The sequence below is a fragment of the Gekko japonicus genome, unplaced genomic scaffold, assembly GCF_001447785.1.
Source record: "Gekko japonicus isolate JY-2015 unplaced genomic scaffold, Gekko_japonicus_V1.1 scaffold825, whole genome shotgun sequence".
In the NCBI taxonomy this organism is placed as follows: domain Eukaryota; kingdom Metazoa; phylum Chordata; class Lepidosauria; order Squamata; family Gekkonidae; genus Gekko; species Gekko japonicus.
The window spans coordinates 420,592-441,849 of record NW_015166447.1 but is presented as its reverse complement, the minus strand read 5'-3'; the positions used below and the strand labels follow the sequence as shown (position 1 = coordinate 441,849).

General features: G+C 42.6%; 1 protein-coding gene across 2 annotated transcripts in view; it reads left to right on the top strand.

Annotated features, from left to right (window-relative positions):
- Positions 1-21,258, top strand: part of DOCK10 (dedicator of cytokinesis 10) — a 292,508-nt gene that overhangs the window by 152,677 nt on the left and 118,573 nt on the right. For both annotated transcript variants that reach the window (XM_015411999.1, XM_015412000.1), the window contains exons 4-7: positions 3,879-3,961; positions 13,576-13,648; positions 13,895-14,014; positions 14,324-14,458. In XM_015411999.1, coding sequence (XP_015267485.1) covers positions 3,879-3,961; positions 13,576-13,648; positions 13,895-14,014; positions 14,324-14,458 — 411 coding nt within the window. The remainder of the gene's footprint in view (positions 1-3,878; positions 3,962-13,575; positions 13,649-13,894; positions 14,015-14,323; positions 14,459-21,258) is intronic.

Sequence of the window (21,258 nt, the reverse complement as noted above, 5' to 3'; positions counted from 1 at the left end):
AGGTTGTCTCATTGTCAAAGCTATGTGGTTGGGTTAAATTCCCAGGTCTCCTATGAAGTGTGCTGTGTTGGGACTTTAAATTCTTAATACTGTAACCTGGTCTGAAAACCTTGAGTGACAGGGATTCAAATGGATTCTTCAGTTGAAAGTGTCAATTAGGAGTGGTGGTTGAGAACTGACAATTGACTGGGAAGGAAGGCTGAAAGAGTGAAAGGATCAAGAAGGATCCCCATTCAAGCCTGAGGGAAATAGCTCCTAGAAAAGGGGAGTGATCCCTATCCAGTCTGAGGGAAATAGCTCCTAGAGAAGGGGGGTGATCTTTATTAAGTGGTTAAGAAGGGAAATTAGAACTTGTTTAAATGTTCCTGCCTTTACCAACTTTATTGTCTGTGATACCAAGAAGCTTATGCTTGATTATGCAAGCAGAGATTGCTAAGAAATCTCTCTCCTTACATTTTAAAGACCTCTCTGAATAACAGAAATAATTACCTGTTTGTCACAAATTATCTGGCATTTATTTTTATATAAAGTTACCTCATTCCTGTTGCTTGTTCACCTCATAAGTCCTATACCTGATTCCCACCTGACCATTTCCCCTCAAATAAAACAGTTTGTTGTTTTTGAACTACTATTAGCCTCTCGTGTGCTATTATCAAACCAGGACATAAGAAGGATTTTAGTCTCTCCCCTCAGTTCCCTAGACTGGGTCAGCTTTTACTAATATACATTCAAACAACAGGATGGGACAGCCAGAGAAAAACAAAGAAAAAAAGGAAAAAGGGGCTGGCCAGCCAAAAAAGATGATAAAGGGAAACCTTGTAAGGGAGTCATCATAAATACATATTGCTAAGGCAGGTTTTCTCATAGGAACAATGTACATCATCCTTCCCCTTTGGGTAAGAGGCAGAAGAATATTCAGAAGATATGCACTGGTTTTCTGGAGCCCTCTTTTATCTGATTTTGCCCTAGTGAGAGCAGTTTGTGCATCTGGGCCTGGGAGAGACTGGCACTGCAAAGGCAGGCACTTGGTGAGACAATTTTTTGTAGTTTCGGTCACTGAAATAAAAAGGATGCTGCCTTTCTAAGCACCTGGCTCTACGGTGCCTGCCTGCCTCTCTCAACTCCATAAACAGCTTCAGTCTAGGCAAGGCCAGATGATAGGCACTGCTGGTGAATGGACCGAAATAAAACCCAGCCTAATTTGAAATGAAACCACTGTATTGTTTTGTTTTCTCCCATTTTGAGTACCAATTAAATGAACTGTAATTCTTATTTTCAAATGACTATGCAGTGTTGCTCTTCTTATTTAAGGCCTGATATGTTTTATTCTGGAATTTTTGACTGCTTCATGTTTGCTGTGGGAGTGCCTAAATAGCAGAATTAAAGGAAAGCTCCAATATATGGCAGGAACATCTTTTCGCTGTACTACACTCTATAATGCAGTTCAAAATCAGCTATATCCTAGCTGTTCTAAACAGATGGTCCCCTGATGCTAGTTCTTATAAACTTAAGTGTAGAGTGTTTATGGGTTTTTTTATGGTTTTCTAGTTAAGGGAAGGACATTGATGATATCTTTCAATGGATAATAAGTTTAAATATGTTACATTATTTGGAGATAAGCATACTAGGCAGAGCAAAGGAGATAAGATTATGCCTACAAATGAATGTCACATCCATTGTGGTTCCACATTTCTAAATTCTTGTTTTATCTTTCTCCATGCCATTTTTAGAGCTAAATAGCTGATTATATTTTCATTCCTTTCTCTTCTGCTTCTAAAAGAAGGGTGCGTACATCTAACAAGGTTTAGCTTTAGCCAACAAATGTTTCTTGGCTTTATAAGCAAGATCTTGCTGATTCTTCTTCACTCTTGCTCTTTTCTCTTCCTACTCTCTTCCTAGCTGATAATATCTCAGAAGAAGACCTCTGTCTTTTTCTTTAAAAGTCCTGTTCTCTGAGACCAGCATAATGATATGCACAATTACCTGGACACTTTTATAATACTCATAGGAGGGCCAAACAATAAAAATTGAGGGGGGAAACCTTTCCCCATTTTGGGGGGTTTGCCTTGCTCTGCCCAGTTTCTTTCTTGGTGTACTAGAACTCTCCTTCAAGGGCCCATTGAGAATCTTTACTTTCTCCTTTGTACTCATCCATAGCTGAATGTTTTCCTTCAGCTGTAGAATTTTCCCTGTAATTTGATTTGTATTGGAAATGTAAGCCAATCTCCCAATATAATTTGAACGGGTTTTTTTCTGTTTACATTTTCTGTTTACATTTTTGTTTACATTGCATCTGTGAAGAAATGCAAACTTTTATAGTAATCCTTAAGGTCCAAGAACTTAGAATAGTTGTATATGTATTTGTTTACAAACATATGTGGGAGTGGCACATAGTAATAAGAATTCTCTGCTGGTCTTCCTTTGTATATGTGTAACTGTTACAGCTGTTCAGTATTTAATGATCCAACAAAGGGATATCTTCCAATCAGAGACACTGGGTTGATCTCCCATTTTCCAATGGGAGTTTGAGTTGTCTTCAAAGCCAGAGTCATAAGGGCAGCCTTGAGGTAACTATAGCATGGACACATGTTGCCAAGTCAGCTGAGTTAAGGCAGGGGGCCACCTTCCAAGATAAGTGGACAGTACACCCCTTTTACATCTGTATGAACTTGCTTTTCCAACAATAAAGCTGGATTCAGCATCACCCTTAGTCTCTTCATTGAGTCAGTGAGAGACATCTGGACCTCATCAGAAGTGGAGGACACATGTCTTTCAGGGTCTCAGTCTTTCCAATCAATATTACGTTCATCTTGTCACTATTCAGATTGAGCTATTCAACTACAGCAGTTAAGCATTGTTCAGAGACTCAAGAGCATCACCAGGTGATTTGGGTAAAGAAATGTAGAGTTAGGTGTCATCAGCATATTGATGGTACCATATTCCAAAACCATTAATGATTTCTCCTACTCTGTGGAACCCCACAAAGTGGTCCCACACTGTAGAAAATGTGTCCTATATAACAACCTTCTGAGTTCTACCCATAAGGAATTATTAGAACCAAACCAATCCTTTAGTCCCTACTTCTACCTCCAAACATCAGGATGGTATGGTCCACTGTCAGAAGTCATCTACTAGGGCCACCATCTCTATCCAATAGCAGAGCCTGAAACTGGACTGAAAGGGATCTATGGCAGATTATTTGTCTAGGAAGGCCTGGAGCTGCTCTGCAACTGCTTTTTCTATTATTTTGCCATATTGTCAACTGGGTGTTAGTTGACCACATCATTTTTCTTTAGGATTTTTTTTTAAGTAACAGATCAATGACTGCTTGTTTTAGGTCTCAAGGAAAGATGGCTTGGGTCAGCGATTGATTTATCATGGACATTAGAGACTCATTGATGTGAACTTTACATCTGCTAAGTATCCAGGACAGGCAAGGGTCGAACAAGTAGTGGCCTTCACAGATCCCAGGATCCTGGTGGCATCCATCCCCTCCTTTATCAACCTCTTTATGTCAGAATCAGTTATGAGACCACGTATGGCATTCCATTGTGCAAGGCTCGGCTAATGTAGCAAAGGATGTAGTTTGCTTATGGCCTCAGCCTGGGCACACTGACAGAAGTACTGTATGTAAAAATGTGAGCTGTCTAATATTGTGACCATCAGAGGGAGCCATGCAGAATTCTTTTTTTTTTTAGGATATTTGGCAGTGTGCTGTTTACTCTTACACAGACTCATGGTGTACATCCTTGCATGTGTAGAACAGTACCCACAAGACTGATCTGTATGTGGGATCTTGTTCCTTGTTGAGAGTATTATCGTTCCCTTCTAGAATGAATAAATTGAACTAACATTTTTTTCTACGTCATTTGTTTTAGGCTTGTAAATATTACAGTTCTCAGTGGCATACTGTGGACTACAAATATGAACAGTACTCAGGAGATTTTAGGCATTTACCACGGTAAGAAATTTGGGGGCTGTTTTCTGATTATTTCATATTATTGTGTGTGTGCAGATGCAGTGGGAACCAACTCCCCTCTCCTATACCTCTCTGTTACATTATTTGTAGGCACAATATCCAGAGCATTTCCACTACAGCTGTAATTCATTCCAATTACAATGAATTCATATCTTTTCCATTAATCTCCTCTAGAATGAATGGGAGTGCAGAAACAGTAGTGTTAGACTATGACCTGTATCACATAGCATGTGTAACTTAGTGGCTAGGAATATTTGCAGTAAGTTTAGCCCTTGCCCCGTATAGGCAAAGCACACTTTCATCGAACTCTGCTACAATACAATATCGGCCTCCCTTACTGACCATTGTGTTACTGAGATAATGTGTGAGAATCATTTTTTTATTACTATTTTATTTGGAAAACTTATACATCACCTCTCCATAGACCTGCTTATGGTGACTTTCAACTAAGACAATAAAAGAAAAGCATTAAAACACAGCCATTAAAAACTATACAAAGTAATAAAAATAATCCAGGGCATAAAAACAGAAAAAAGAAACACTGAGCAGCCCAAAATGATAATGATAAAAAAGAGTAAGGCATAAGGCTTAAGAATAAGTTATTAAACAAGTTGAACACATCCTTGTAGTCCTGGTAAGATAGTTATTTTTGATCTTCACCAAATGCTGTTATACATAGAGTCAAGTACAATAAGACCTCTGTTTAACACACAGTTACTCTGTTGTTCATCCTTGCTATCAAGAGAGCTTGTGTTAGTTCTAGAAGTGAAAGGATTCTGTATAGATGTTAGGTCAGTCCTTTCTGGCTAATTCCATGCTTGTAAGAAATTGAAAAATGTGCAATTGTTCTTTTCACAGATAGAAATACTGTCACTTCTATGAAGTATGCAAGAGCAATGAATGTGTGTGTGTGTTTATCTTGATGTGAATGAAAAATATGACTAATGTGTACATCCTCTTTCTAGCTATGTTGTGGGGGGGGGCAGGTTTCATTTCTGTAATGGACATTTTTGTATAATGCCAGGTTCATATAATATTGAGTCAAACCATTCTAAAGGTTTTTAATTGGTAGTTGTTTTAGTCATTGTATGACTTTTAGAGTGAGTTACACAGCTTCTTAGATGGTGCAGTGGAAATTAATGTATTTTAAAAGGAGGAACAATTGAGAATATGGAAAATATGGGGTCTCTTTTCTCTGTGTAAAAATGACATGAGGATGGGGCAATCAGAAGTAATTTATATGATTGTGATGTCTGAAAAGAATGGATGCCCTTGTCACAGGAATTGCTGTCAGCTGTATCTGCAATCTGGTTCACACTACATTTAGCAGTGGTGGGCTTATATTTTTGAAATCCTGAAGCTTGAACTATTATGGGGGCTCCTTCTCAACCAACAACAATAGGGCAACATCTGACCTCAAGGCCCAAATGGTGGAGAATGGGGTGGTGGAGTGGAGCCCATCTGCTTCCTCCCCCCACTACAGCAGCAGTAACAGCAGCAGCTCTCCAGGAATCACAATGAATCTCCCAACTACAGAGATCAGTTCCCCTTAGGTTGCCAGTTCCAGGTTGGAAAATTCCTGGAGATTCCTTGAGAGGGTGAGGTCTGGGGAGGGAAGCAACTTCAGCAGTTGTCATAGACTGCACCCTCCAAAGCAGTCATTTTTTTCCAGGGAACTGATCTCTGTTATCCAGAGAGCAGTTGTAATTCTGGGTGATCTCCAGCCCTCACATGGAGATTGGCAACTCTAGTTTAGAGTGTATGACATTATATCTGTCTGAAGTCCTTCCCCACCTCAATCCCCTCCATCCCCAGGCTCCACCCCTCAAATATCCAGGAATTTCCCAACCTGGAGTTGGTATCTTTATCTCCTTCCCATCCAACAGGCAACCTATCTTTCTCTGCCCCTCTGTCTTCAGCTTTCTGTCTCCTTTCCCCATGCAGCTTCTACTAAGGAAAACTAACCCTGGGTTGGGAAATACCTGGAGATTTGGGGGTTGGAGCCTGAGGAAGGCAGGGTTTGGAGCATAATGCTGCAGAGTCCAGCTTCCATAGTGGCCATTTTCTCTGTCATCTGGAAAGCAGTTGTATTAGTGGGAGATCTCCAGCCACAGCTTGGAGATTGGCAACCATGGCCTCTACTTAGGAAAGCTATGGTCTTTTCCCACAGTGGGGATCAAAGCAGCTTACATTATTCTCCTCTCCTCCTTTTTATTGTCACAACAAGCCTGTGAGGTACATTAGGCTGGAAGCATGTGACTAGCCCAAAATCACCCAGTCAACTTCCACAGGAAGATGGGAATCTGAACCTGGGTCTCCCAGACCCTTCCCTGAAGCTCTAACTGCTACACCGCACTGGCTTTCATAGGATGGTTGCTGTTGAACAGTAGCAACCAGCCAGGCCTACTTGGGTCATGCAAATCAGGTGACATCAAGTCATCCAGAGGGTCCTGCCAAGCCTAGGGTTGCCAGCCTCCAGGAGGGACCTGGAGATCTCCCAGAATTACAACTGAACTCCAGACATCTGTCCCCCTGGAGAAAATGGCTGCTTTGGAGTGTAGATTCTGTGGCATTATTACCATGCTAAGGCCCCTTCCCCTCCCCAAACCCTGCACTCCTCAGACTGCATCAGAAAATCTCCAGGAATTTCACAACTTGGAGCTGGCAACCCTAGTCAGGCCTGGCCCCTATGAATCCTCCCTCAAAGGCCAAAATAGGCCTGGGAAGGACCCTGTCCCATCCCCCTGCTTTTTTACTCATAGAATCTGAAGCTTGGAATGTTGTGGTTGCCTAGCAACAGCCAATGAAGGAATCCGTTGCTTAAAGCTACAGGCATTCCTTTTATCATGTTTGGGTTTTTTAAACCACACAATGTATTTATTTTAGATTTCACATTTTTCTGCAAACCTGGGGCCCTTTTCAGGTTTCAAGAAAGATATGTTGTGCCCCTTCACAGCTCCAGTCACCAGATTTGAGTATCCAAAGATGTGGCCAACTTTGCTATTAGAATATGACTCATGGGAGAGGATCCCGCCCCCTTCCTCTCCAGCCCCAGGGACTGCTCTGGACTCAGGGGCTGCCAGCTGCAATCCCAGCACGACTCCCAGGTTGCACCACTGTTGGCAGTGTGCCTCTTGTGGCTCCCTGGCTGCGTGGCCACCATGCCAGGCCCAGTGTGATTCAGGGACTGTGTCACTGTCGGAACCAGGTCCAGCACGACTCCAGGGTTACCCACTGCTGGCAGCATGCCCTCAATGGCTCCCAAGCTACACAGCAGCCACCATGAGGCCCAGCTGGACTTCCAGGCTTTGCAGCTGCTGGCAGCATGCCCAACCCAGGTCCCAGGCTGTGCAGACACCACTGCTGGACCCGGCATGACTTAGGAACTGCAGCAGCCCCCATGTATTTTTTTTTATTTTCAGATATAGATATTGCAAACCTGAGGAGTGCCCCGAGTTTGAAGAAAGATCTTTTTAGCTTCTGTGTGACCCCTGCAAACTGAAGGCCATGGTTTCCTTGATTAAGTCAGTTCATGTCATATTTGGGCTTCTTCTTTTCTTACTGTCTTCAACTTTTCCTAGCATTATTATCTTTTCCAAGTGAGTCTCATTTTTCTTATGATGTGAACAAAGTATGATAGAATAAAGTATGTGAATGCCTCAACAGACTCTTGAATATTAGAATATTAGAAGAGTGGAAAAGTACCAGCTGGATATTAGGAAAAAGAGTTGTTCAACAGTAGAATCAGCTGCGTAGGGAGGTGGTGAGCTCCCCCTCATTGGCAGTCTTCAAGCAGTGGCTGGACAAACGCTTGCCAGGGATGCTCTAGGCCGATCCTGCATTGAGCAGGGGGTTGGACTAGACGGCCTGTATGGCCCAACTCTGTGATTCTATTATTCTACTTGCATGCTGAATCTTAGGCAGAGGATTCCAAAGATGCTTAGCTGAAATTTGTATGTTTAACTCTTCCCAGTTGTAAGATCAGTCCCTCCTGAGGTTTGTAGGTATTCTGTCCCATATTCCATCTACACTTTAATCCCTTTCCCATGCAAAGGTATCAGCTATAGCATCAAAAGGCAACCACCCAGCAACATATATCCCTTTTGCATCACTTTGAATTTGGGGTTTTAAAAAAAAAAATGGCACACCAAGAACAACTGATGAGTCTAAGGGTAAAAAACTTTTTCTGACCTCATAGCTGGAAGCCAGTCTTGGTCTGTAGACAACCTTGTGCACAAAATCACCAGCTAAGAAAGGGCAGAGTGGATAGAAAGGGTTATGATCTGCCTCCCTTTAAACTTTCTAGGAGCAGATTTGAATGCTTGGTCTGTCCTTATTACATCCAAACTTTCAACATGACATGGGCTGAAAAGGGTGAGACAGCCCAAGGAATCACCATGACTGTCAGAGAAGGCCTAATGCCTTGAAGTTGAGATATGTACCGTACTGTCTAGAAAGTCCCCTCTTCTATGTCTTTTTCTCATCTCCACCCCAGGAATACCCTTAAGGCAGGAGTGGCCTTTTCTGCTAGTAATCTAGTGCAGCACAGTATGCAACATTGTGTAAAAGAAGACTAACCCCAAAGATAATTTTTGTTCTATAGCAGCCAAGTCCCCTCGGTGGGCGGGTAAACCCCCACCCGAGAGGCCCGTTACCCAACGCCAGCAAATCGGGCCCCGGGGGGAACTCCACCCCCTTCCGGCACTCGTCCCCAGTGATGATGTCACCCAGAGGTGACATCATCACGCTGGCCACAATGGGGACAGGACGCTCTATGATTTGAGGGAAAACTCTATGGTTATCCCTTGAATCCTAGTGGCTCCGCCCCAACATGCTGACGCAATGACGTCACTTCTGGGTGGCGTCATCGCGGCAGCGCGCGCGCTTCATGTGCGCAGACGGACTCCTGGGACGCGCGGGACTCCCCCAGGGTAAGTGAATTTGGACTTGGCAACCCTAAGCAGTAGCCTACAGCATTGAAGAAATGATTAATCTGTAAGGGGGAGGGATGGATTTCCTAGTAAAAACCTGTTTCCCCCAAATGGAAGTACCTCCTTTACAGAAAATAATTTTTAGGCATAGGAGAACTTATTAGGCTAGTTTCTGTTATGGCATAATTTCTCCTCATTTTTCAGAACTAATTAGAACCCAACCTTGGAATTCTGTTCTGTGGACCATATAAAATAAAACTGGGTAGTTGTGTTACATGGAATCCTTGAACCATCATTGTACCAGGAAGATTCAGTTATATTCTTCTCCCAAGACTCATCAAGGTTAGCCAGATTCAGAGTGTATACTCTGGTAGCCAGCTGAATTTTTCAATAGAGGGGGAACTTCTCCTTTGTGAAAATATTTCTATGAGGAAGTGCATGTCATTCAGAGACAAAAATGCCTGACTTAGACCTCGGAGCCAAACTCATCCATGCTGGTTTCCTTCTGTAAATTGAGAAGGAACAATTTAATTCACAGTGTGTGTCCCATGAGAGTCATCTGTTGTATTTAACAGCCAGATCTTCTTTGAGTTACTGTAAAAACCAGATTTTTTTGAATAAAACTTTATACTGTGTGATATCAGCTTTAACAATGTTAAGAGATTCTGAGATCTGTCTCCGTATTTCTCTAAACATTTTAGAATAGTATTGGAATCATCCAATAAAAATTGGGAAGTAGTATATATCTTGTCTTATGATGACCGTGTTATCCAGTTCCCACTTTCATGAGAAGTTCTAAGGCTGCTGCTGCTGCCGCCTGAGTTTATTCCCTTTAACCGAGATAGCCCTGGATTTACAGGCTACGTTCAGACATCTTAAGTAGTGCCAATTCAAGATTTGCATGAACATGGCTTGTTGCTGTGTTGGTGTGTGCACGCCCCTTCTCTTACAGAGTGCAGTTAAGGATTGCATTTTGGAAACAAACTCCAGGTGTTCTTTGTGACGTGTGAATACAGATGCACAGGAGAATTGGAAAGGTTTTTTACCCCCTTACGAGTTGTGATTCTGTACCTGGAGTAAACTGTAGTTTAGAGTCCTGCCTCAAATAAACCAGGCTTCTTTAGTCAATGAACAAAAGGGGCAAGTGCCCAGTTCCCACCACCACCAGTTGCCCACTGTGACAGCGACTACATGCATACATTTTGTTTGCGTATAGTGCTGCACCCATATTTGGACAAATATGTGCAGGTGTGAGCAGGAACAGCGTGCCTGTTTGCTAAGAGGGGGTGTTTGGTCCTGTTTCCCTCTATGCATGTTTGCTATGATTGCCAGCCTCCAGGTGGGGGCTGGAGATCTCCCATTTTACAACTGATTTCAGACTACAGAGATTAGTTCCCCTGGAGAAAATGGCTGCTTTGGAGGGTGAACTCTATGGCACTGTAACATGTTGAGGTCCCTCCCCAAACCCTGACCTCTGCAGGTTCTACCCCCCAAATCTCCAGGTATTTCCCAATCCAGATCTTGTAACCCAGTTTGCTCAAACACAAATGTGAGGGTCCACTGGAGATTATTATGTTCAGGGCCTCCTTAAACCTACTCTGGGGATTAACATACCTCACTTCCCCCAGACACCTGCTTTGAACACCATGGTGAACTAGGATTGGTTTCAAACCAGGAATCCTTAATTGTGCTCCATGTGAGGAGGGAGGAATGGGTCATGAACATGGTAACAAGCTGTATTTGTGAAGATCTCAGCTAAACTTGAACTCAGCTAAACTACATCTGAATGTAGTCATTGGGTTGGATGGATCTCATTGATAAGAGCCATGCATGAAGGGGAAATTATAGAGCTGCCACAGTAGAGGAGGGAGGAATGGGCAAAGATTACCCCAACTTTTGTGCTTGGATCCAGCCCTTGGTGTGTTTGTGCTTACGGGGAAGGAGACCTGCAACACCATAGATAACCAGAGAGAGAACCTGCCCCCAGGTTGCTTCAGCCAACTCACAGTTTTCTCTGTCAGCTTTCTTCCGGGATTCTTTCAAATGTGTTGGGGTATTTTTAACACACACACCCCTTCCCCCTTAAGTAAAATGTCAATAGAAATCAAATGGATAGCATTAATTGAAAATAACATTCAAAAGTTCTTTGAAGATTATCTTCTTCCGGTCTCTTTGATGGCTATATTTGATATTTCAAAATGTATTCCTTTAGCAGGAGTAATACACATTAGGGTTTTCAAGGAGTAAAGGGAAATCTGGCTTAAATCTTGTTCCCCCTTCACCTGTATCCCTTGTGAGAACTCCTAGTAGCTCCCTTCAACAAAAGTCACCAATGCCACAGCCAAGAATAGGTGGCTCCAGTTTTTACTCCAACCAGTTGATCAGTGTCCATCTGTGAAACTGAGGAAACAGGAAAATAGCTAACCCTTTCTTGTTTTGAGAAAGCATTCACAGTGGCAAATAATGATAACCAGAGGTCATTTCGGGGGGGATCGCGGGGGATCGCAGTTCCCCCAGGTGAGGTACGGGGGGCGGGGCACATCACAAAGCCCCGCCCCCTGCTTCCGGCCGCCCGGCTTCTGGCCCTCATTCAGCCAGGAGGAGGCAGGAGAAGAGGGAGGGTAAGTTGCTTCCTCCCTGCCTCTCCCCACCCCTGCCTGCCTGGGGCCAGGGAGGGCCTTCGCGGGGCTTCCTTGCACTCCCGCCGGCCTTGCAGGTCCACCGCCGGCCCCTCATGGGGCTCGGCAGTGGAGCTGCAAGGCCGGCAGTGGCGACCGGGACCGTTGGGGGCGGGGTGTGTGGCCTTATGACACACTTCCGGTGATGTCAGGGGGTGTGGAATATGCTAATGAGTTATGCTAATGAGTTCCCCTAGCTCTTTTTCTACGAAACAACCCCTGATGATAACACTGTGTCAGGTTGTTTTATGATTGGCTGTTTGTTATTGGTTTTGTATTGGTGGGGTTGGTATTTAAAATGTTTTTGTGTTTGCATTGTGTTTTATATTTTCAGACTTTTTTGTATTTTTATATGTGCATGCGTGTGTGTGTGTGTGTGTGTGTGTGTGTGTGTACCTGGAAGTCATGGTGACCTCTGGTGACTGATCCCTACTGGGAGCCTGGAGGATATTCAGAGAGGTGGCAGAATAAAGCCTGCCCCCACCTCCCACCTCTGGTATTTCAAGGAGAGCTCCCATCCAAGTGCTTGCCAGAGTCGACCCTGCTTCACTTCCAAGATCTGACAAAATCGGGCTTGCTTGGGCTATCTAGATCAGGGCATATTTTCAGAGATTTTAAGCCTCTGTTAGAGAACAGAAATTTTAAAATAAATTAGTGAATCATGATTTGAATAGATACTGAAGGATTCTCCACAGACTGGTTCACCTTTCCAATACATACAGATCAAGTGTATGTTCTGAGTCATAGTCCAGGACATATAGACATGGTGTACAGTGCAGAAAAATGTTCAAACTATTAACCTTAGATTTAGATTTAATATATGTATGTATTAAAATATGTATGTATACTAGTTCTTCAGTGTTTTCACTAAAGACTGAGTATACAGGCACTACTCATTTATAAGCTGCCATCGAAGTTCTGAAAGTAACAGTGCTATCCTAAACATCCACTGAAGCCAATGAGATTAGAAGGATGTAGCTCTGCTTAGAGTGGCAGTGGAAAGTATCACAATGCTAGATGACCAGTGGTTAGAATACTACTTTGAAGGAAAGAACTGCATTTTATTCACAATTCCTACAAACATGACATTACAATATGGTCAATATTATAATGTCCCTTAATGGCTATGGTGTGGCCTCATTTGTAATACTATATACAGTGCAGGACACCTTATTTCAAAAAGAACATTGGAGACATTGCTGAAAAAAGTACAGAAGAGGGCAACCAAAATGGTTAGGAGGTTGGAATACCTTCCCTATAAGGAAAAGATGAAGAGTATGGGACTTTACAGTTTAGAAAAGAGATAATTATAGGGGTTTATGCATTGGATGGAGAGAGTTGATAAAGAGAACTTTTTCTTCTCCTCCCAAAATACTAGAACTTGAGAGCATCCAATGAAGCTGATGGGCAGTAGGTTCAGGACAGACAAAAGAAAATTCTTCTTTACACTGAGAGTGATTAAAAAGCGGAATTCACTGCCAGAGGATGTTGTGATGACCACAGGCATGGACAACTTTTAAAAGGAGATTAGATAGATTCATAGAGGATTATCAGTGGCTACTAGCCATAGTCACTAAAGGGAATCTCCACATTCAGAGGCAGTCAACTTCTGAATCTGAGTGCCAAGAAGCAACATCAGGGGAAGGCCTTGGCCTCTATGCCCTGCTGTTGACCTTCCAGAGGAACTGCTTGGCCACTGTATGAGATAGAATGCTGGACTAGATGGACCACTGGTCTGATCCAACAGGGTTCTTCTTATGCTCTTAATAAAATGATATTACTAACATGTTCAAAGAAACTTGTAGGGCCAAACTAGATGCAAATTTAAGGTTACCTTTTTCCTTTTTTTTTAGCTGCTATGGAAGATGACAAGAAGTGGCATATCCTGTATATTTTTAGATTTTTTTTTAAAAAAGCAAAAACTTTAGCAGACATTTAAAAAATAGTTGGAAGCTTATGATGAAAATTAAACTGTTTTTCTCTTTAGATTTGACCACAGACCAGAGAAATTGCTTTCACATTCCTTTGAAATTGATCATGAGGATATTGATAAGGACGAAGTAAGCATATTCTTCTGTTTTCTCTCAGTGCTTGAGTTAGCATTTTCTTTCACAGTGTATTTCTAATCTTAATGGACATTGAATGGAAACGAGCCTCTTTTGTTATTGTGTGCAGAGCAGAAGAAAGGTCTATATTTTAAAAGGCACAAGGATGTTTTAGCAGAATGCTGGTATTCATATTGTGCATCTTGATTTGAAATCACAAAATGCAAGTAAAGGCAATATTGGCAATGTTATTTCATACAGGACACAACATCCCACTCATCTTCGAAAGGAGGTGGAGGAGGAGGCACTGGGGTTTTCAAGTCTGGCTGGCTTTACAAAGGGAATTTTAACAGCACAGTAAACAACAGCATTACAGTTCGGGTAAGGGAAAGGACTGCTCCTTCTTTATCTTATAGTTCTTTTATAACCATCCCTCTGTACCCTCTCACTAATCACCACATTTCAGTTTTCCATTTTCATTTAATTGTTTATGGTCACAAATAGAATCAATGGAAGTGCATTAAGTGATATTAGAGTGGTTGCTACCATTGTCTGCTGAAAAAGAATACTTGGAATTGGGTATCAGTGGTGTTCCATTTTAAATTCTGCCTCTGAATAATAATTTCAGCAAATCTATTGTAAACAACAATTTGCGGTACAGCTAATCCTATATATCTATTGTTGTTGTAGTCGTTCAAAAAGCGCTATTTCCAGCTGACACAATTGTCAGACAACTCATACATAATGAACTTTTACAAAGATGAAAAGATATCAAAGGAACCTAAAGGCTGCATCTTTTTGGATTCCTGTACAGGAGTCGTGCAGGTAAGCCTTTTGTTTTATATTTGTTTTCCTAAAACAAGTTACGTTTGTATTATTTAAAAATTGCATATCCCACTTAATTATCCCTATTGGGCTCTTGAAGTGGCTAATAAACATTAGCCATCGCTATATTTTGAACAAAATTGTAACTATCATACAACAGATTTAAAACCAACAAATTAGACCAAGCATGCAGTGCAATAAAGGCTGTCTCTACTATCCCTTCAGAGAACTGTGACCTCCTAAAAAGGAAGCTTAAGGCCCAAATAGATGTGACATGAGAAAACCATAATTAGGATCTCCCCCAGTATTTTTAAACTAACAAGATGACCCACACAGTTTCTTTGAAGGCCAAGGAAGTTTCACTCAAGAGAGGGGCATGCCATTCCTCCCGTGCCATTCTTCTCATCCTGTGCCCCACCCCACTCTTAAAGCTACAGTCAGCTCTAGAGGTAGAGGGGACATGCTGGGGAAATGTCATGGGAGAAAAAGGTGTCTCTTTCCTTACTGTCCCTTTTCCAGTTCCTCTTTTCTTGTCTTCAGAGCAACCACATGGAGCTGCTAAAAACTCACAGGAGATCTTGATCATAACTTTCTTTCTGGTCTAAGAACTGGTCTAGACTCAGTTAGATTGGCTTCTCTAAGAAGGGAACTCCAAGGGCAGGAGGCCATAAAAGGAAAAGTCCTATATCTCCTTCATCCCCTCTCCAAAACTTGTAGGGCCAAACTAGAAATTACAGCACCCATAGGTCTGACCTGTGGATGCCAACACCGTTTTAGAGAAGATTAGCTACATTAAAATGTGTGTATATGTTAACTATAAATTTTAAATTGGATCACAACCAAATGACCAACATTATAAATAATTAATACAAAGCAGTACATTTTTTGTAGTTGAAAGGACAAAGTTAATGTTGTATTAGAATTGCAGCAGCTGTTTTCTTATAATTGTTTGTGGGATATATCCCCCTTGCCAGACTGGAAGTGGCTTCAGGTCTAGTCTAGTGGTTCTGCCCTAAAGCACCTGGGCACAAGGAGTTCCTCTGAAGTGAGAGCATATGCATAGCAGCCACACTGTGCACACGGAACATTCCCCAGCACTGGGGAGAGTGAAGAAGTCTTTCTCATGCAGGACTTTGTATGCACATCAACCTAGAGCTTAGCTTTTAAAATTTGAACAGTGTTCAAGAACACGTGCAAGTATGCCTCTCTCTGTGTGTGAGAGACAGAGAGAGAGGAGAGAGAGGCACTCAACTGTGTAGCTGTGGTTGCCCAACCCTGCTTCCTGGCTAATATTCAAGTTTTACAGCTGTACTATATTTATCTTTACTGAACAGAGGAAGTGTGCCTCAAAAATGCAAATGCTTTCTAGTCCACTATAGTTCCTCTAACTTCTGCAGCATCTAAGTCAGTTGTACTATCCCTTTATAGCTTTCTGCCATGCGAGTTTTATGTGGTATGATTCTTAATGTAGAATGCCACCTGTTTTTGAAAATGCTGCCCATTTGTAGCAAACATGGAGAAGTTTTGTGATGGTAGAACTAATTGCTGAAGAAGATGAAACTTCACTAAGAGGGCTGATTGCCTGACATGCTGGTTGCAACTGTTTTCTTCCAGCACGGATAAATAACACTCAGCATTACTTTTCCTCTTTATTCAGAACGAACCAAACTAATACAGACTGAAGAAGTTGGAAGTGGAATTCCATTTTTACAGCATATAAAAATGCCTTTGAAAATAAGCTTATATTTCACCTACATGCCAAGTTTTCTTTTAAGAACAATTATAGTTAAACAAGTTTGGGGATCCCATCCCCCCACCCTGGTTCACCAGACCACCCAGTCGCTGGCTAAACCACCCACTTCAGCACCACCCCCTCCACCTGACTGGCTCATGCACACACCAAGGTCCCAATTCAGAATCAGATTTATGATAGATACTCAATGCTGGCTTTGCTTTGTTTTTGATTGCTGGCAGGCTTTTGTTAGGGAAATGTTCAGTCCCATGAAAGCCAGAGTAGTGTAGTGGTTAGAGTGTTGGACTAGGACCAAAGGGGTAATCCTCTTCCCTGGTGCTGCATGGTTCCCACTGCCTCACAGCCGATCTATAGTTACTGTTTACGGACTATGAACATAAGAAGAGCCCCGCTGGATCAGACCAGTGGTCCATCTAGTCCAGTGGTGGCGAACCTATGGCACGCGTGCCAGGCCCAGACCGTCATTAGAGTGTTGATTTCTCTGCCAAATAATTTTAAGTAAATGAAAGCATTTGGGATTGCTTTCCTTACTTTGTTTGGATCATCTTAAGTAAATGTATGAGTTGTTTTTTCTAAAGTAAAACCTCAGTATTCAGGTTAAATTGCCGTGTTGGCACTTCGCAGTAAATAAGTGGGTTTTGGGTCACAGTTTGGGCACTCGGACTCTAAAAGGTTCACCATCACTGATCTAGTCCATCATCTTGTCTTGCACAGTGGCCAACCAGTACCTCTGGTGGGCCAACAACAGGGCATAGAGGCTGAGGCCTTCCTCTAATGCTGCCTCCTAGCTCTGGGATTCAGAGGATTACTGCCTCTGAATGTGGAGTTTCCCCTCAGTCACCATGGCTAGTAGCCATTGACTCTCCATAAAATCTATCTAATCCCATTTTAAAACTGTTTATTCCTGTGTTCTTTTTGAGATATGGTGTCCAGAACTCTACCAAGTATTCCAAATGAGGCAGCACCATAGATCTATTCAGGGGCATTACTGGGATATGCATGAACTGGCTCACGAACCTTTATCCGTGATGAATTTTGGCTGGTTCATGGTTCGTGAACTGAAGTCCAGAAACTGGAACCTGGCCACACACTTTTAAGGCAGTTTGTGGAGGTTTGTGGGTTCATGGGGAGCAAAAAGCGGGGCTTTAACACTTACTTTCTTCAGCCCACAAAAGCTGCCAAAACAGATCGAACAGCCTGCTCTCGTGGCTCAGCTGTTTCAGGCTCTAAAGAGCTGAGCCTGCTCCCACAGCTCAGCTGTTTAAAGGGGCTTTCTTGGCCAGCTAGTCCCTGAGTCTCACTGCCCAAGAAAGCCCCTTTAAACAGCTGAGCCCTGCAGAGCAAACTGCTCCTGTGCTCAGCTATTTAAAGGGGCTTTCTTGGCCAGCCAGTCCCTACCGGGTCACCTTTGTCTACATGTTTGTTCACTTTCTCAAAGAATTCCAAAGAACTCAAAACATCCTGAATCCTTCTCCAGGGAGGATCTCAGTGAAAAGCCCATTTATTTGTATGACAGCAACCAATCAATGGTTTTACTTGAAGGAATTATTTGATTAGCAGAGTGCTCAAGGCACATAATGCAGCAGAGGCTATCTGGTTTATGTGTGCTGACAAGAAACAAAGTTACACACGGAGCCTTTTTATTTTTGTAAAGCTGATATGAGTCCTTTATGGTAAGGAACTCCATTCTAGACAGGATAGGGTACAGGCAGGATTCCTAGTCTAACTAGCTAGGATGGATAGAGATTCAGAAAGCATGCCCTGCCCATATGGTGCCAAGATGGAGAAAGGCTAGCACAGTGTGGAAAGGTGTCAAGCTAAAAGGAAGGAAGATGCCCTGAAAGTAGCAATCTACACATCAAAGGGATAGCATCAGAGTAGTAAAAGCGAAGGATGATCAGGGTCCTGGCCTATCTATCTCTCTGACTCTCTCTAAAGTCTGAGGCTAAGAGACAGCGCAAAGTCCTTCACTGCCAATATAAGTTTCATAATGGCCCTGTCTACTTAACTGAAACACATGGCAGGCAATTGGAGAAGGGCCTGAGGATACCATGGAGCCTATGGGTGCCAAGTTGGAGAACCCAGGGTTATACCATTGGAATAAGATCTGGGAGATCCAGGTTTGAATCCCCACTCTTCCATGGAAGCTTGCCGGGTGACCTTGACCCGTTACATACTCTCAGTTTGACCTACATTGCAGGACTATTCTGAGGATAAAATGGAGGAGAGAAGAAAGATGTAAGCTGGTTTGGGTCCCCTTTGGTAAAAAAGTAGGGTATAAATGAAATGAGTAAATAAATAAATAAATAAATGAAATCATCCCTCTGCCTGTGATGCTGTCCCATATGTGGAGCCTTCAAAAACATTGTCTTCTTGTTCACAAGACTGAAATATGATATGTTCCAGGTCATATGTTCCATTGTCAGAAGAAGAGCTGGGTTGAATCAGATGATAGTTTTTCTGGGTGTTGCAGTTGCTGATTCCTGCCCAATTAGAACGTCAAATCCTGCTCTCTGACTATCTTTAACTTCTGGATATTCACAGCTCGGCAGCTTCGCATTGCTCCTGGTTTGCTCTTGGCTGTCTCAGTGTGGCTCAGTAGTAGAGCATCAGCTTGGCATACAGAAAGTCCAGGTTCAATCCCCAGCATCTCCAGCTAAAAGGATCTAGTGGTAGGTGATGTGAAAGACCTCCACCTGAGATGCTGGCAAATGCTGCCAATCTTGAGTAGACAAACTGACCTTGATGGACCAATGGTTTGATTCTATGTAAAGCAGGTTTATATGTTCATGTGTGTTCAGCCCTTTTTGTTAAAGAATGGCATCTTGTACTTCATGTACTTTGCTTTTCTCTGTTTTCTCCAGTTGAAGTGAAAGGGGAAGTAGGCTGTATGTTAATAAATATATGAAATAGTTGGAGGAAAGTAAAAACCCTAAGCATGAGCTACCTTGCAAATAATCGGGTGGTTTTGAGAAGATGGATAGTTCCAGTAGACACCAAGCATGATCTAAGCCAAAGCTGAAGTATCTGTCCCAACCTATATGATGTGGTGTTTCTGACATTCTTTCTGAATGTTATAATGCTGGAATGTAATTAGATGCGGGAAATGTCTATGTTTTAAGTCAAAAGACCAATTTTCTTGTGGTAGTGGCAATAACGAAACAAACGGAGGGAAAATATATTTCATCTATTAACTTGGCCACAGAAGGAAATGTTTGGCTATAGATTTGAGAAGCGGCAGCCTTGGCATTAAATCTTGTGTGGCTGCCAAAACTTTGAAGAGCATCTTGTAAGTAGATATTGAATTCTTGCCGTTTTGTGCAGTTAAAGGCTCTGGAAGCATAAATGCTTTCTGCAGAAAAAGAAGCCTGATAGCATTCTGTTATCTAATGTGAATGACTTTGCAAAAGGTAACTGCACAGCACAGGGAGCACCCAAATTAGTGGTGTTTGTTCCATGTTTTCACAAAGGTTGCTAGGACATGCATTGTCAACTTTTATTTGTGTATATACGGTAGCAATCCTAAGCAAGTCTGCTCAAAAACCTCCTCAAGTCTGTTTAATGGGTCTTCCTCCCAGGAGAGTGTTCTTAGGATTGCACTGTAAACGTATCCTCAAGTGGTGAGAAGTTTAAGAGGCAGAGCTGTTTGGGTTGGGGAAGAGACCACTGGAGACTTACAGTGTTTTTGTATTGTTCGTTGTTTTTTTGTTGTACAGTCACACAGTTGAGTCCGACTCTTTGTGACCCCATGGAACACATCACACCAGGCCCTCCTGTCTTCTGCCATCCTCCAAAGTTTGCTCAATTTCATGTTCCTTGCATCGATAACACTTGTCTAACCATCTCATTCTTTTCCGTCCCCTTCTTCATTTACCGTCAGTCTTTCCCAGCATCAGGGTCTTCTCCAGTGAGTGCTCCCTTCTCATTTGGTGGCCAAAGTATTTGCGCTGCAGCTTCAGTATCTGGCCTTCCAGGGAACAGTCAGGGTTGATTTCTTTTAGGATTGACTGATTTGATCTCCTTGTAGTCCAAGGGACTCTCAAGAGTCTTCTCCATCACTATAATTCAAAATCATCTATTCTTCATCGCTTGGCCTTCCTTATGGTCCAATTCTCACAGCCATACATTACTACTGGGAATACCATTGCTTTGACCATACGGACTTTTGTTGGCAGGGTGATGTCTCTACTTTTTATTATGCTGTCTAGGTTTGCCATAGCTTTCCTCCCAAGGAGCAGGCGTCTTTTAATTTCATGGCTGCAGTTGCATATACAAATATCTAAGCAGAACATAGGTAAAGGGAGAGGGGGCTCTCCTATACAACAACAGATCTACTGCTTCACATGATGTTATGTACGCGGACTGCCACTAGGGGTCCACGGCAAAGACAGGAGCTTGGCTCCCCTGGACAATAGGAACATAGGATCCTAGTTCCCCCAGCCCCAACCAATAGCCACTTAGGCGGGAAATTCAAACCCTCCAATGGACTAGGGCTGTGCTGGGTGGGTGTGTATATAGTTGGCCTTGCAGGGCCGTTTTATTTAGTCTTGTGTTAAGTACAATAAACGTGTGCAAACTCATATCGTCGTCCGAGTCCTCCATGCGACGAACCCAGTACTTTTCACATGAGATCCCAAAGAAAAGGATCTTGTACTCTCACCCTCAGCCAACTTGCAGCAGTTGGCTTCTCTCTGTTTCTTTTTTTGCCTCTCGCGTCTCTCTCTCTCTCCCAAATACAAAACTGCTGTTTCTTCACACAAATACTCCTGCCCCCTCCCTTACATAGGCCTTCAAGCCCTCATAGCTACTTAAAAAAATCCCTATTAGGGTACCATCTCTTATTACTTAGCACCTACTGAAGAAACATCAGCTGGTAATCAACCTACAAAGGAATTATTAGTCATCCGTTGCAACAGAATTATGTCTGTTGATCTCCATTCATGGGAAAGTTCATACATCAGAGTCTGTCATCAGATCATCAGATAGTGTCTTCCTTCTTTATCCAAAGTTAGACTGGATAAAGAGGGAGGGGCGAGGCCTTCTCATT